Raw genomic sequence first — 14356 nt, forward strand, 5'->3', positions numbered from 1 at the left:
AAAAAATTAAAAATATTATCATACCAACAAAAAAATAATTTAAATTTTTATTTAAAATATTTACTAGAGTAATAGTTCAAAACATAAAAAATTAAAAAAAAAATATTTAGTTAGGTTTGTAAATAAAAGTGAGTAAAAAATAATAAAAAAATATTATTTTAATAGAATAGAAAAAGTATAGGGAATTGGATGTAAGGTTTTTAAAAAATGAGTAAAATTTAGAAAAAAAAATTTAAAGAATATCATTTTTAACTAAATTTATAAGAAATTTTATGCATCGGCCAAATCCTCTCTTTTTTTCTTTTATTTTTTTAATTTTCCATACATTTTTTTAAATCCTTAAAACATTTTAAAAAAATTCACATCATAAAAGAAAAATACATCTTTAATCACTAAATCAAAAAAATAAAATTAAAAAAGTGTTGGGACTTGGTAGCTCTAGGGGTGAAAACTGACATATCGGTTTTAATTTTGGACAAAAACCAAGACCGCACTGATGGGGTGAAAATATTAAAAATCTCAACCGAAACCGGCCGGAGAATGGGGAGGAAATCTCGGCATAACTCCGATCGGTTCGTCGGCATTGTCAATGGTGAGAGAGAGCGAGAGGCTACGATGAGGCTAAGAGATTTTTGAGAGAGAGAAATATGAGAGCCTGAGAGAGAGAGAGAGAGAGAGAGAGAGAGAGAGAGAGCTGGCGAGTGGCAAAGGAGCTGCACTGCATGCGCCTTGAGAGAGAGAGAGAGAGAGAGAGAGAGAGAGAGAGAGAAATGAGCAGCAGCTGGTGAGAGTTTAAGAGATAAGAAGAACAGAAGAAAAAGAAGACTGGAACGGCGCTGTGTTAACCCTAGAATTAAAACGGCGCCGTTCATTTAAATTTTTTTTCCAATACTAAGTCATGAAATGACGCCGTTTCACTTCAACTTGAAACGGCGTCGTTTCATACATGCATAAATTTTTTTAAAAAAATACTTAAACCATCGATCGGTTCAGCGGTCCGACCCAGGTTCAAACCGGGACCAAACCGCTGGACATCGGTTTTGAATCAAATCTACCGTGCGCCGACTGGTTCTACTACGGTTCTGATCTCCAGCGGCAGGTCTGATTCGGTTCCGGTCGGTTCTTCGGTATTTTGTACAGCCCTAGGTAGCTCTATCATTTTCCAATAGCAAAACCCACAAAATAGGACACGAGATTAAAACAATCCAATAAATTAATTACAAGTTAAATGATCGTTAGTGAAAGAACCAAAGTGGCCACTGGCCATCATAAAGTCAATGAGAATGGGTGAGTTGAAAGCCCCAGCACTATCTATCCGGAACACAGAATTATGACACAGAAAAGGATGCTGCATTTACAAATTTAAACAGATGGAAGAAACAATAAACACACCAAAATGGGGAACACACGTGTACACATTATATATATATATATATAAAGGAGAAACTATTTACACGCATTTACCTATGTAACAGATTATTTGCCAAAGCCCCCAATAAGAATGTAGCATTTTCTTCCCCAAAGCCGTGACCTCTACACACCGGGGGGCTAACGAATGTATGGCACACATTGGTAGAAAGCACCCTACCAATATTCCAAGATACATCGACAGCGATGAGGAACTAGTGCAGCGGGGATGTGTGGAATGTGATAGTCCAAATGCAACAGAATCTGCAGCCGTGACTCCAATGGAAGTCATGCACTTATGTTTCCTCTGATCAGAAGACTACGAAACAATTCGCATTCATCTTGCTTGAGCGTTGTCATCAGCATAGATTGTGACACAACCATCTACAGCACCAGCAGCAAGCATTACTTGGTAGGGATGGAACGTAAGGCAACTCACAGAACTAATCTTCTGGCCCATGAATGTATGCAGGTATCGAATGGTGCCTAGTGGTTCACCCTCAAGGTTAAAGACTTTGATAAGCTGTTTGGCTGAACCACTGGCAATAACTGGGGCATGTCTATGAACAGCTAGAGCTGCAAGAGAGCCCCTATGAGCATTGATTGTGAGGTAAGCATCCCTGCAGCTTCTGATATCAAGGAATTGAATGTCACCAGCTCGAGATGCGCTGACAATCTGAAAGAAGATTTGCGGTTAACCACACTTCACCTTCCCACAAGAGTGTCAAAATTAAAACCATCTGAACTAGGGCTTCTAAGTTGAATACCAAAAAAAAAAAACGGGAAGCAACCTAAGCCAGTTGTGGCCTATAGGCATGTAACATAACCAGTGCTCTATTTACCTTTGCTGGATCAAGTCCAGGTTGAAAGCCAATCCCCACAACTCTTTCGACTTTTTGTGAGTGCGGCCGTGTTTCACAGACAAGCCTAGGAATTAGAAGACACGGCAAGTTAAGGTACTGAGGGCATTTGCAGTGTCAAACATGGAAATAATATCAGGAACAGATAACATGCAAAGCAAAATCCTGTGTATTTGGGCTTCACCTAGATTGCTATTAATAAAAATTTCTCCTCTAAAAAAATGGAAAACAACCTTTTTCATTTCTTTTTTTTTTTTTTTTGGGTGTTTGTGGTGGTGGGGTGGTGGTTGTTGGGGGTGGTGGGGGGGATCTAATGGTCAACTTTAACATCAAGCAATAGTGACACCATGACCTCCAACTCATATGTTCAATATGTCAATGTCACTATGGCATCTTCAGACGCACACAATAAATTAAATTTCCACAAATTGACAAATGCATTGACCTACACAGAAAACCTGCATTTCGAACAATATACGGATAGAAGTTTTTAGAAGTCACATGTGCATTGCCCTCACATAAAAATTTACTTGAAAATAATATAGCATCATGCTTGCAAGTTTCTTTTTGTATTCGGTAGTGGTTGAAAATGTTGGTCAATGGGAAATGAATCTTCTGAGGCAGAAAATGGCTTACATGATGCTATATTGTAAGCCATTTTCCTGAAACAACATAGAAATATTATGATGGGAAGAAAATCTAAATAAATATAGAGCTAAATATGGAAGAAATTATGGAAAAAAGACAATGGAAATAAATTGAATTCCTAACACAAATGGAGACAAAATTCAATGAGTAGCTATTTTGTGTTAAAAAAGGGATTATGCTTTGTGTGACATAACAGATGGTTGGAAGAATATAATGTTCGCCGAAGGAAGATTTTTAATGGATCGGCAGTGGTGTATAAAAATAATTTTTGGGCCAGCCCAATGCCTGAAATATTTTCCACATCATTTTCCCAGACCACCAATTAATGGAAAATAATTGTTTTACCTGAATATTTTTTCACTTTTTCCGCCATTTTACACTGAAACATAGGCAACCTAAATGAAAATTTTGTACAACTAAACACATTGAGCCATCTAATTTTACAATGTCTAAACAGCAACAATGTTTTAGGAAAATGTAGGACGTCTAAAATCTCGTATTTAGTATGTGGGCTAGGTAATCATCAGGATAAAACAGCTAATCATGCAACTACAGGGTATGAAACAAATCTGGGCGGGAACTCTTGTGGTCCTACACCATGACAACTGCCATCGCTAACAAAATTTTGAAATGATTGGAAACTCAGGACAGACTTTACTGCCACCACAACAGCGGAGAAATAACCTAGATCTTGTATCACAATAGATGAACACTTCCAAATTGCACGCACTTTAAAGGGGCAAAACAAACATAATGAGATTATGAGCTTCATGAGATCAAGTGAAGGGCATGGGTGTGGAGTAATTACAATGACATGTACTGCCCAAGTGTATTTTAAGAAGAGTGTTATGCTTGTTTCATTTCATTAAAATGTAAACCTCTTTGCAAACTTCCAGATATTGTGTTAGTAATTGACATAAGAAAAGAATAATTTTAGTAGAACACCAATTAAGACAAAATTACGTTTGGTTTCAAAGATGAGATGAAACCAAACACTTTTATCCAAACACTTATTTTGAAATCACTTCCTTATCTAAATCCATCTCATCTCATCTCACTTCCTAATCCAAACACACAATTTTCAAAAACCATCTCATCTCATCTCAACTCAACAATCTCACTACTATTCACAAACCATCTCATCTCATCTCACTATCCAAACGAGCATGTTTGGGTGCCTATGTGCTGATGTGTTGGCACTAATAGATGTGTCACATGCTTATCAGAAATGTAAATGTCACTTTTTCTTCCCAGATTTTGCACTTCCAACAAAAATGGGAAAAAAACATCAGTGCACAACTTCATCCCAAAATGCTAGGAAAATTACCAAGTTGCTTATTAGTTTTACCCTGAACAGTGGAAAGAATGCCCAATAGCACAATGCCACAGCTCACTCAGGTAAACATTTTCATTGAGCCAGAGCGAAAGCTTACATTTCAGGCATCCGAGCATCGTAGAGTCTGACAGAACCATCCACGAAACCAGCTGCAAATTGACCCCCGTGAACTTGGGAAGCAGCCTAGACATGGCATGCATTTAAAATTAAAAATATATAAAATCATAAAAGTTCAAATGTTTACAACAATATAAAGTGGCAAAATATGAAAATGAAAGGGAAACTGTATCCCCCCACCCGGCAAAAAAAAAAAAATTCACTCTTTTTGCCATGGCACCTACAAACTACCAATTCGACACTTCGCACTCCAATTCGAAACATTCATGTCAATTTGCACCCACTATTCAAATTCTAGCCACATGACTCGCACATGCCAATTTTCAACTTAAAATGACCAAAGGGCTATTTTTCCAATTAAATCATTACAACAGATCTCAATCAAAAGATAAATAAAGTGTATGAGTCAGTGATTCATTTCTGAAACGCAACGCATTTCCCAAATTTGAACATTCAATTATTTGTTACCTTTTTTAACTTCAATTATTTGTTACGTTATTTGGTGATCTAAAAAAATATTGGAGATAGATTGACTTATAAAACAAACCAGCATAGGTTTCTTTAGGCCAACTACAGGATAGTTTCACTAAACAAGAATGATGAACAGGAAAAACTCACCAATGCAGAGATGCTGCAATCTGATGTTGAAGGGATGGAATTGACAAGCTGCTCTCTATCTAGATCCCAAAGCATAATGGATGAAATCTCGCCAGAAGCATACTGATGATACAACGGTGGGAAATCCAATCAACACATGGCCATAGAATATAACCACCAAAAATTAGCAGCAGCAGAAGAATAAGGTTCTAAAGTCTAGATTTCAGAACTTAAACAAGGCATTTACCAGGAATCCAGACTGCTGTTGCCAATCCACAACAGCATTCAAACTTCGCACACCAGGTTTATGACCTTGAATTGAAGAAAATGCAGTTACAAGCTTTTGTTTACTCTTCAGATAATAGTCTTTCCAAATTCGAATATTTCCATTACCTACAACATATGCATTCAGAAATTAGATTGACTCCTAATTTCAGATATTTCAACATAAAAGTCTCTGTAACCCTCGTGATACTAATTAGAACAGCAGTAAAGAGCATTACATGAAGCAGTGAGAAGCAAGCTATCATCAAGCTCATTTACAAGGCAGAGCTTCGCAATTCCTTTGTCCAAAAAATCATGATTATCAAAAGAGTTGAGCAGGATAGCTTCCTCATAATTCCATATCCTGAAAAAAAAAAATGGTTAATACCTAGGCAACATAAAGATTTGGATACAAGAAGACAACAAAGAACTCATGAAAATTTATTCACTAAAGCGACAGAAACTAAATGAATTGAAAACCATGTAATCATACAGTATAAGATGCAAAATAAAACTCAATACAGAGGGAAAAAAAAAAAAAAAAAAAGGCGAAACAATTCAAGGTTATTTGACTAAACCAATGATAAAGATCCTTGCCTGTCACATGGAATTTATGAAAGATACAAAATAACCGATTTCCAGGATTGCCCCAAATACTGAAGTATTTTTCCCTTTCCATGTTTCCTAGTTTTTGAAATCTCTCTTTTTTTCTTTTTTCTTTTTTTAAAAAATGAGTTTCATTAAATGATCATGGAATGAAACAAAGGCATTATAAAATCTAATGGGATGCGTAATTGATAATCTAAAACACTATCAAATCCAGAGCACAGATGAGAGAGAGAGAGCCCTGGATTCCCGTATATATTAACTCCTACTCAGATATGAACCTTCTGTAATTTTCAAACCATCCAAACATGCAACTTAATATAATCAGGCCATCCAAGCAAGTCCACAGTGTTATGAGGATAATTTAGGTATATTTAGATTATATATAGTAGATATTTAGGCTGTAGATAACGTGGGAAATACAATGTATATAGAAAATCTGGGTTGTAGGTAACGTAGGATATACATAACGTGTAGAGAAATTTTGGCAGCAATTACGCGCTGAAATATCTAGCAACTTTGTAACTCTCTTCTATAAATAATGAAAGAAACCTGATGGAAGAGATATTCAGACCAATTGACATGGTATCAGAGACCGTTTTCTGACTATCGTTTCCCTGCGGTCTTTATCGTTGAGAATTTGTGAGGTTGGGCCAGGGGGCCTCTTTTCATTTGGGCTTGGTTTAAGTATTTAGTTTTGCTTGGACTTTTCTTTTGAAGATATTACCTTGCTGCTTATTGCTGTGAGTTGCTTCTTACCGTTGCTATCTGAAATTTTCTGGTTGGATTTCTTGCCATTTTAAGTGACTTTCATCATGTCTATCGAGAATACTATTATTTGATTTACTAGAAAGAATTTTCCTACGTAGGAATTTCAGTTTAAAATGTTTCTGAAAGGGAAAGAATTATCAACTCATATTAATGGTTCTGGTCAAGTTCCCACTGATGAAAAAGAACTTGCACAATGGGAGGTCAAGGATGCTAAAGTAGTCTCTTGGCTGTTGGGGACGATTGAGCCCCATCTTGACCAATCTTTGTTGTTTTACTACGGCTCAAGCTATGTGGGACTACCTCCATCGCATTTATCACTAGGATCATAGTGCTAGGAAATTCCAATTGGAGTTGTCAATTAGCAATTATACTCAAGGTAACTTGACCATTGAACAATTTTATTCTAGTTTTATTAATCTTTGAAACGAATTTTCTGCTATTGTTCATGCTAAGGTTCCCCCTGTGGCCCTCGAGGCTCTTCAAGCAGTTCATACAGAGAGTCAACACGATCAGTTTTTGATGAAGCTTCGCCTTGAATTTGAGCCAATTCGAGTTGGCTTATTAAACCGTAATCCAATTTCTCCTTTTGGATATTTGTTTGGGAGATTTATTGCTTGAAGAACAGCTGTTATCCACTCAGATGGGTATGACTTCTGAGGTCATCTTTTTTGAGGCTGTGAATGTAGCCTATGCAGCACAATGGAGAGGGAGAAACAAGTTGCAGTGTTTCAATTTCAAGGAATTTTGCCATATTGCTCACAATTGTCCTAAGAAAGTTTGTAACTACTACAAGAAAGAGGGTCATATCATTAAAGATGGTCGAGTGCAGGCTCAGAATCGCCAATCCCAAGCTTTTCAGGCTGCTGTTCAATCTTCTTCTTCTTCTTCTACGCCACCTACTATAAGTTCTAATTCATCTGTTCTCACATCAGCAATGGTCCAATAGATGATTGTGTCTGCTTTTACAGTCTTAGGCATGCAAGATATGGGTACTAACTCAACTTCTTGGATTGTTGATTCGGGCGCTTCTAATCATATGACTAGTAATACAACAGGTCTCCATGGTGTTCGTAAGCATAGAGGCATGCAAAATATTTAGATCGCTGATGGCAATACTCTTCCTATTACTGCTGTTGGTAAATTGGGCTTTTCACTTAGTGATGTTTTTGTTTCACCTGGATTGTCTACCAATTTAATTTCTATTTGACAATTGGTAGATAAAAATTGTAATGTTAACTTTTCTCGTGGTAGTTGTCTTGTGCATGATCAGGTGTCTTGGATGGTGGTCGCAAAGGGGGCCTAAAGTGGGACGTTTATTTCCTCTACAGTTTTCTATTCCTAATGTTATTTATCTTGCTTGTACGACTACTGCCAATATGAATGAAGCCCGGCATAAGAAATTAGGTCATCCTAATTCTGTTGTCTTGGCTCATCTTATGAAACATGGTTTTTTAGGCAATAAAGATTCTTATTCTTCTTCTCCAGTATCTTTTGATTGCGCTACTTGTCGTCTTGGTAAAAGTAAAACTTTACCTTTTCCTACGCATGGTAGTCGTGCTTCTAATTGTTTTGAGATTGTGCATACTGACGTTTGGGGTGTGAGTTCTATTATTGCTCATGGTCAGTATCATTATTTTGTGACGTTTATCTATGACTATAGTCACTTCACCTGGATATATTTTCTTCGTTCTAAAGCTGACGTATTTTCTTTCTTTCAAAAATTTGTTGCACTTGTCGAGACACAGTTCAATACTCATATCAAAACTTTACACTCCGACTCAGGGGAGAGTACATGTCTCATTCTTTTCAGATTTTTCTTCAACAAAATGAGATCATTTCCCAGCGTTCTTGTCCTTATACTCCTCAATACAATGGAGTCACTGAGCATAAGAATCGTCATCTCTTAGAGGTCGTCCATACTTTGTTGATTGATTCTTTTGTACCTTCTAGGTTCTGGATAGAAGCTTTATCTACTGTTATCTATTTGATCAATCGTTTGCCTACTGCCACTCTAGATTATGATTCTCCCTATTTTCAATTAGTTGGCATACCTCCTGAGTATCAATCATTTTATACATTTGGGTTTGTTGGTTTTGTTCATCTACCACCTGTTGAGTGTCACGAGCATGCTGCATAGTCTGTCAGGTGTGCCTTTATGGGATATAGTCCTACTTAGAAATGATTTGCTTGTTATGATGCTCATGCAAACAAATTCTGAGTCTCATGGAATATGATTTTCTTCAAAAATTAATATTTCGTTCAATCTCAGGTTATTTCTAATCCTCCTGTTACTCTTCTTCCTGCTTTTGATGATATGTCTTCTTCTATTGAGTAATTTAAACCAGGTATGGTGTACCGTCGACGTCTTTCCTCTTCTCCAACACCCCTTCCAAACACTGATCCGTCATCTGATTCTGCAGTTCGTATACCTCGACACTCCACCTGGGTTACACATCCACCAGATAGGTATGGTTTTCCTCATATCTCGCTTACTCTCGACACTATTTTTGTTCCTCACTCTAATACCCAAGAAGCCACCCAAGCATGTTTGCAACAGGCCATGCAAGAAGAAATCCAAGTCCTTCAAGACAATCACACTTGGGATTTTGTGATTTGTCCCTCTGGTATCAAACCTATTGGTTGTAAATGGGTATACTCAATCAAGTTTTGAGCTGATGGGTTACTGGGTAGATATAAGGTTCGTCGTGGTTCTTAACAACAGGAATATGGTATTTATTATGAAGAGACATTTGCACCTGTTGCCAAAATGACTACTGTACAAACTATCTTGGCACTTGCTATGTGGCAAGGGTGGTCTCTCCGGCAAATAGATGTGAAGAATGTTTTTCTAAATGGAGATTTAAAGGAAGAAATCTATATATACCCACCTCCCTCCTGGCATGTTTGCTACACCTTTTTTAGAGGTTTGTCAGTTATGACGATCCTTGTATGGACTGAAACAGGCTCTGCATGCATGGTTTGATAAATTTCGCTCTACACTGCTTGCTTTTCATTTTACTCAAGAGTCACTTTGATTCCTCCCTTCTTCTTCACAAGACTTCAGCAAGAATTGTATTGCTTCTGATATATGTTGTTGACATTGTGCTTACTGGCTCCGACACTGAGGTTAGGTTTGGCCACTAAGATAAAATACAAAATTCTCATATTATCTCATCATCACAAATTTTTCAAATTTTCACATAAAATATAATAAACAATTCAACTTTTTCTAATTCCAAAACAATAATAATATTAAAAAATAATATTTTAAACTTTTATTTAAAACCAAAAATTCTCATCTCACTTGCCAAACCTAACCTGAGTTAATTAAGCAATTACAACAACATTTCAAGGCCTCTTTTCACATGAAAGATCTTGGTCTCTTGCAATACTTTCTTGGCCTTGAGGTATAGCTTACTCCGACTAGTACATTGTTACCCTAGTACAAATACACGTGGGAAATGATTTCATTGACTGGTCTCCAATCGGGTAACTCTATTCTTACTCCCTTGGAGATAAATCTTAAGCTTCATCATGAGGAAGGCGAGTTTCAACCCGATCCATCCTTGTATCAGCAACTTGTCGAGAGTTTGAACTACTTGACGATTACCCGTCCTGACATTTCCTTTGCTGTGTAGCAAGTCAGTCAATTTATGCAAGCTCCCCGACATCTTCATTTAGCTGCTATCCACCGAATTATCCGATATCTGAAGGGCACCTCTACATGTGGGTTGTTCTTTTCTAAAGAATCTTCCTTACAATTGTTGGAGTCAAGTTATGCTGATTGGGCCGGATGTACAGATACTCATTGCTCTGTTATGAGCTAGTGCATGTTCTTAGGCAATGCACTTATTTCTTGGAAGAGTAAGAAGCAAGACAGAGTTTTCATGTCCTCCACTGAGTTTGAGTATAATGCTATGTCTTCCGCATGCTCTGAGATCACATGGCTTCGTGGATTATTGGGTGAATTTGGTCTTCCTCAGCTGCATTTCACTCCTTGATAATACTAATGCTATTCAAATTGCCACTAATCTTGTTTTCCATGAGCGTACGAAACATATCAAAGTTAATCGTCATTCCATACGTGAATATTTTGACAAACATGATTACTCTCCCTCAGATTTCCATCGAATGCCTAACTACAGACATATTCACTAAAGCTCTTTCTTGGCACCGACATCAGTTCTTGGTTGACAAATTGTTGCTTCTTCATCTACTCGCATCAATTTGAGGGGGGATGTTCCGAGGATAATTTAGGTATATTTAGATTATATATAGTAGATATTTAGGCTATATAGATAACGTGGAAAATACTTAATGTATATAGAAAATCTGGGTTGTAGGTAACGTAAGATATACATAACATGTAGAGAAATTTTGGCAGCAATTAGGCACTGAAATATCTAGCAACTTTGTAACTCTCTTCTATAAATAATGAAAGAAACCTAATGGAAGTGGTATTCATACCGACACACAGCATAGCTCAAATAAAAAGAATGATAAATGAAAGGCAGCATACCTGATCCGTTCATTCTCATCTGCAGCAATAACAATAGGAGAGAAAGGTTGCAGCAGTATTGTTTTTGTACCAGTTTCAAACTTTGTATCCCAGCTAGCAATTTGATTATTATTACAAAGCTTGCTAGCAGCTGACCAAGAAATAAAAAACCACAAAGGTTTCAAATCAAAGACTATAATACTTTCTTCTAAGCCTATCACAGAAGCATAAATAAGGAATAGAAGACTAATCAACAACCAAAAAACCCACATGAGTGTTGGCATTTCACTATGTGCTCCAATGCAAAGTTCTCCCTCTCTTCTCTTCTAGCTGGTATCTCTTCGCTATCATCCGACACAGTGAGAAGTGGCTTGGAGAAGTACCCACAACTCCAATTGTAGATTGTTGATTGTGGCAGCAAACTGCGTTCTGAAGCCCCAGATGATCCGCCAGAACCAAGAAGTGGGTCAGCTAATCCTGAGTCTGGAGAATTGATTAAATGAGGTCTGAACTCCAAAGAATAAACTCTTCGCATTCCGGTTAAAAAATTAGGTCTAGGGGGGCTGACAGGAGGAGTAAGGAAGGATAGAGGCAAATGACCTGCCAATAACAGCACAAGTAAATTATGATTTAAAGCATAAATCGAAGGGAATACTATGATGGGAATAAAAATAATATATAGAAGATTCCGACAAAAAATAAACTACATCAGATTTTATAGTAAAAGAGACACCACATTATTCACAGGCAAACATTTACCTCCATTCATGTCAAACCACGAAGATGAACGAGCTAACCCAGAAAAATTAGGACTCGGAGATGTTGTTGTAGGTTCCCCGGGCCGAACACTGCTACTGGTCTTAAAAGGTTTTGCCACCACTTGCTCTATCCCTATAATGGACAGTACCCGCCTTCCAAGACTTGCTATGCGTGGAGATGGATCCTTGGCTAATGTACACATGGCCAATACACTTTGTGAATACATTGCATTGTCCAGTGGTTTTGAGCTGGAATGGTTAACAACCCCATTGCTGACACCCCTATTCAATATTCCAGAATCAGAATGTTGAGATGAATCATCAGACAAAGGAGAACCATGCATAATTCCAGAGTTAGCAAGTGGACTGCTGGTGGAGACACTTCCATCTTGAACCACTGATGAATTGTCATTTCCAACTCTCAACAGAGAACCAATCTGGGATGTAACAATATTTCCATGCGGCATGTACTGATTTGAGCTGCTAAATCCACTACCAGTACCTTTAATATTAGCCAAAGAAGGTAAGGAATTCAGCAGAGAATTAGACTGAGGTTTCCAATATGCAGCAGCAATTGACTTGAGATGCTTGTTGTGGCCAAAGGCAAAGCGTCCCAGTGCTGCCAAGAAACGAGGAAAACCAGACCTAGTTACTTTCAAAGTTGATATCAACGGAAGTTAAAATCCAAGGCCGTTATAATAATGATAACATAAGAAGCAGGACAAAACAGGCAAATAGGAACTTCCTGAAATAAAATGTACAATGGTTAAGAGAATAGTGAGAGGAGTAGTGGGGGTGCAAGCATGACCAAATCTAATTTCACGCTTGTGAAAGGAAAGAGGATAGGTAGAGTTTTAAGAGATTACTGGTCAAACATCTAGCTTTCGATAGTATCCAAAAACTATCAATTAAAGGTTTTCGGAACTCAATGTATCTTCAACTAATTTGACTAACACCATACAACAGTTTGAAAATTGATGCAGTTAAAATATTAGGGAAGTAACATCATTTTGTCAATTTATCAGCAAATCCAACCAGGCATACTTGAGCGTCTGAAAATAAATCCTTTTAAAATCAATAGGGAAGTAGCTTTAGCAACCTCAATAATAACACTTTTTCATGTTCCACCCCAAACAACCACCTCTTGGCAATTGGCACCGTCATTTTATATTTGGCTAATGATAGTGATAAAAAAGTAGGACATGTGGCACAATCTTGACGGTCAGATCATGAGTGAGGATGTAAATTGTCAAAAAGTGATAGTTTGGAGTGCAAATTGACAGTTAAGGTAGTTTGAGCCTTTGAAGCTGCAAGCAGAAAAATAGTAAATTTAGAGGTGAAAATTAAACTTTCCTCAAAGTCAGTTTTAAGTGTACAAACTCAATAACCGTTTTTTTCTTTTTGATAGGTAACAAACTCTAACTTTTATCTAACAAAATAATAGATACATAGCTAAAAGATAGAGACTCAGAAAACAACACAACTGGACGAATAAGAAAAATTAGATTCACATACCCACAGCAACCTCTGCCCTGACCAGTGGGCTTCCATCTGAAACAACACTTAAAAGGCTACTAACAATACTAATCTCAGCCCTACTTTTTTCATCATCATCACATTCATCATCTCCTCCAACACCATCTCTAGAGTCAGCCCCCATGTCAAGCAGGGTACCAAGTGCAAAAACAGCACAAGCTCTGACCTGGAAAGAATTAGAAACTCTATGCAACATTAAAATAATCATTATGCAACATTAAAGAAAAAACACAGTAGACAAGGTGTGATGGAAAACCTCTGGTTGGGGCTCAGACAGTAGGGGAACATATATTGCAGGGGCATCTGCCCGCAGACCAATTATTTGGGCCTCTGGGAAATCCTCCCACAGCTTTCCCATACAGAGGCAAAGCCACTGAAGTAATAAGGGGTCAACTTTTTTTTTTGATAAGGGGTCAACTTGTAAATCATTTGGTGTTGAACCCTGAAGATGCTTCAAGCACACATGAATTAAACCAGCTTCAATACAAACTTCCTGGCCCCTTCTGTGCCCATCCACGATTACTGCCAGAACGAATGCAGCCATTGCCCGTTGTTCTGGATATGCTTCCATGCTATCAAGAAATCTAATGAAATAAGTATGCCCCCCATCCTTTACTAGATCAACCTGACATGACTATCATCCCACAAAATGGAACAACATGATCAATATTGATTGATGTATGCTAAAAAAAGTGTAGACTGGTAGTGCAAAGAAAGAAGGAAAAAAAAACAGAAAGAACAGGAACAAAGAATCAATGGCACACAGAATTTATCTAACTGCGGTGGATCTTTATCCTAAAATAGTGTCAAAAGTTTGAAAAAGAATCACATACATAACCAGACAGTTACCAGAATCTTGTGACCTGATAGTCTTGGTGGGGGTTGGGGGGGGTTGGGGGGAATCAATTGGACAGGGAACAGATTAGAAATCTGGCCTCTTCATTTTCCTTATCTGTTA

The 14356-nt window shown here is 37.5% G+C and overlaps 1 protein-coding gene across 2 annotated transcripts in view; it reads right to left on the bottom strand.

The window, feature by feature from the left end:
* Positions 1 to 1195: 1195 nt before the first annotated feature.
* Positions 1196 to 14356, bottom strand: part of LOC122276090 (regulatory-associated protein of TOR 1-like) — a 29127-nt gene continuing 15966 nt past the window's right edge. For both annotated transcript variants that reach the window (XM_043085550.1, XM_043085551.1), the window contains exons 13-23: positions 13655 to 14032; positions 13378 to 13564; positions 11864 to 12481; positions 11375 to 11704; positions 11126 to 11255; positions 5469 to 5593; positions 5213 to 5358; positions 4987 to 5088; positions 4349 to 4434; positions 2250 to 2334; positions 1196 to 2083 (exon numbers count right to left, since the gene is read on the bottom strand). In XM_043085550.1, the coding sequence (XP_042941484.1) occupies positions 1745 to 2083; positions 2250 to 2334; positions 4349 to 4434; positions 4987 to 5088; positions 5213 to 5358; positions 5469 to 5593; positions 11126 to 11255; positions 11375 to 11704; positions 11864 to 12481; positions 13378 to 13564; positions 13655 to 14032 (2526 nt within the window). In that variant the 3' untranslated portion in view covers positions 1196 to 1744. The remainder of the gene's footprint in view (positions 2084 to 2249; positions 2335 to 4348; positions 4435 to 4986; positions 5089 to 5212; positions 5359 to 5468; positions 5594 to 11125; positions 11256 to 11374; positions 11705 to 11863; positions 12482 to 13377; positions 13565 to 13654; positions 14033 to 14356) is intronic.

Source organism: Carya illinoinensis, chromosome 9 (assembly GCF_018687715.1).
Source record: "Carya illinoinensis cultivar Pawnee chromosome 9, C.illinoinensisPawnee_v1, whole genome shotgun sequence".
NCBI classification, from domain to species: Eukaryota; Viridiplantae; Streptophyta; class Magnoliopsida; order Fagales; family Juglandaceae; genus Carya; species Carya illinoinensis.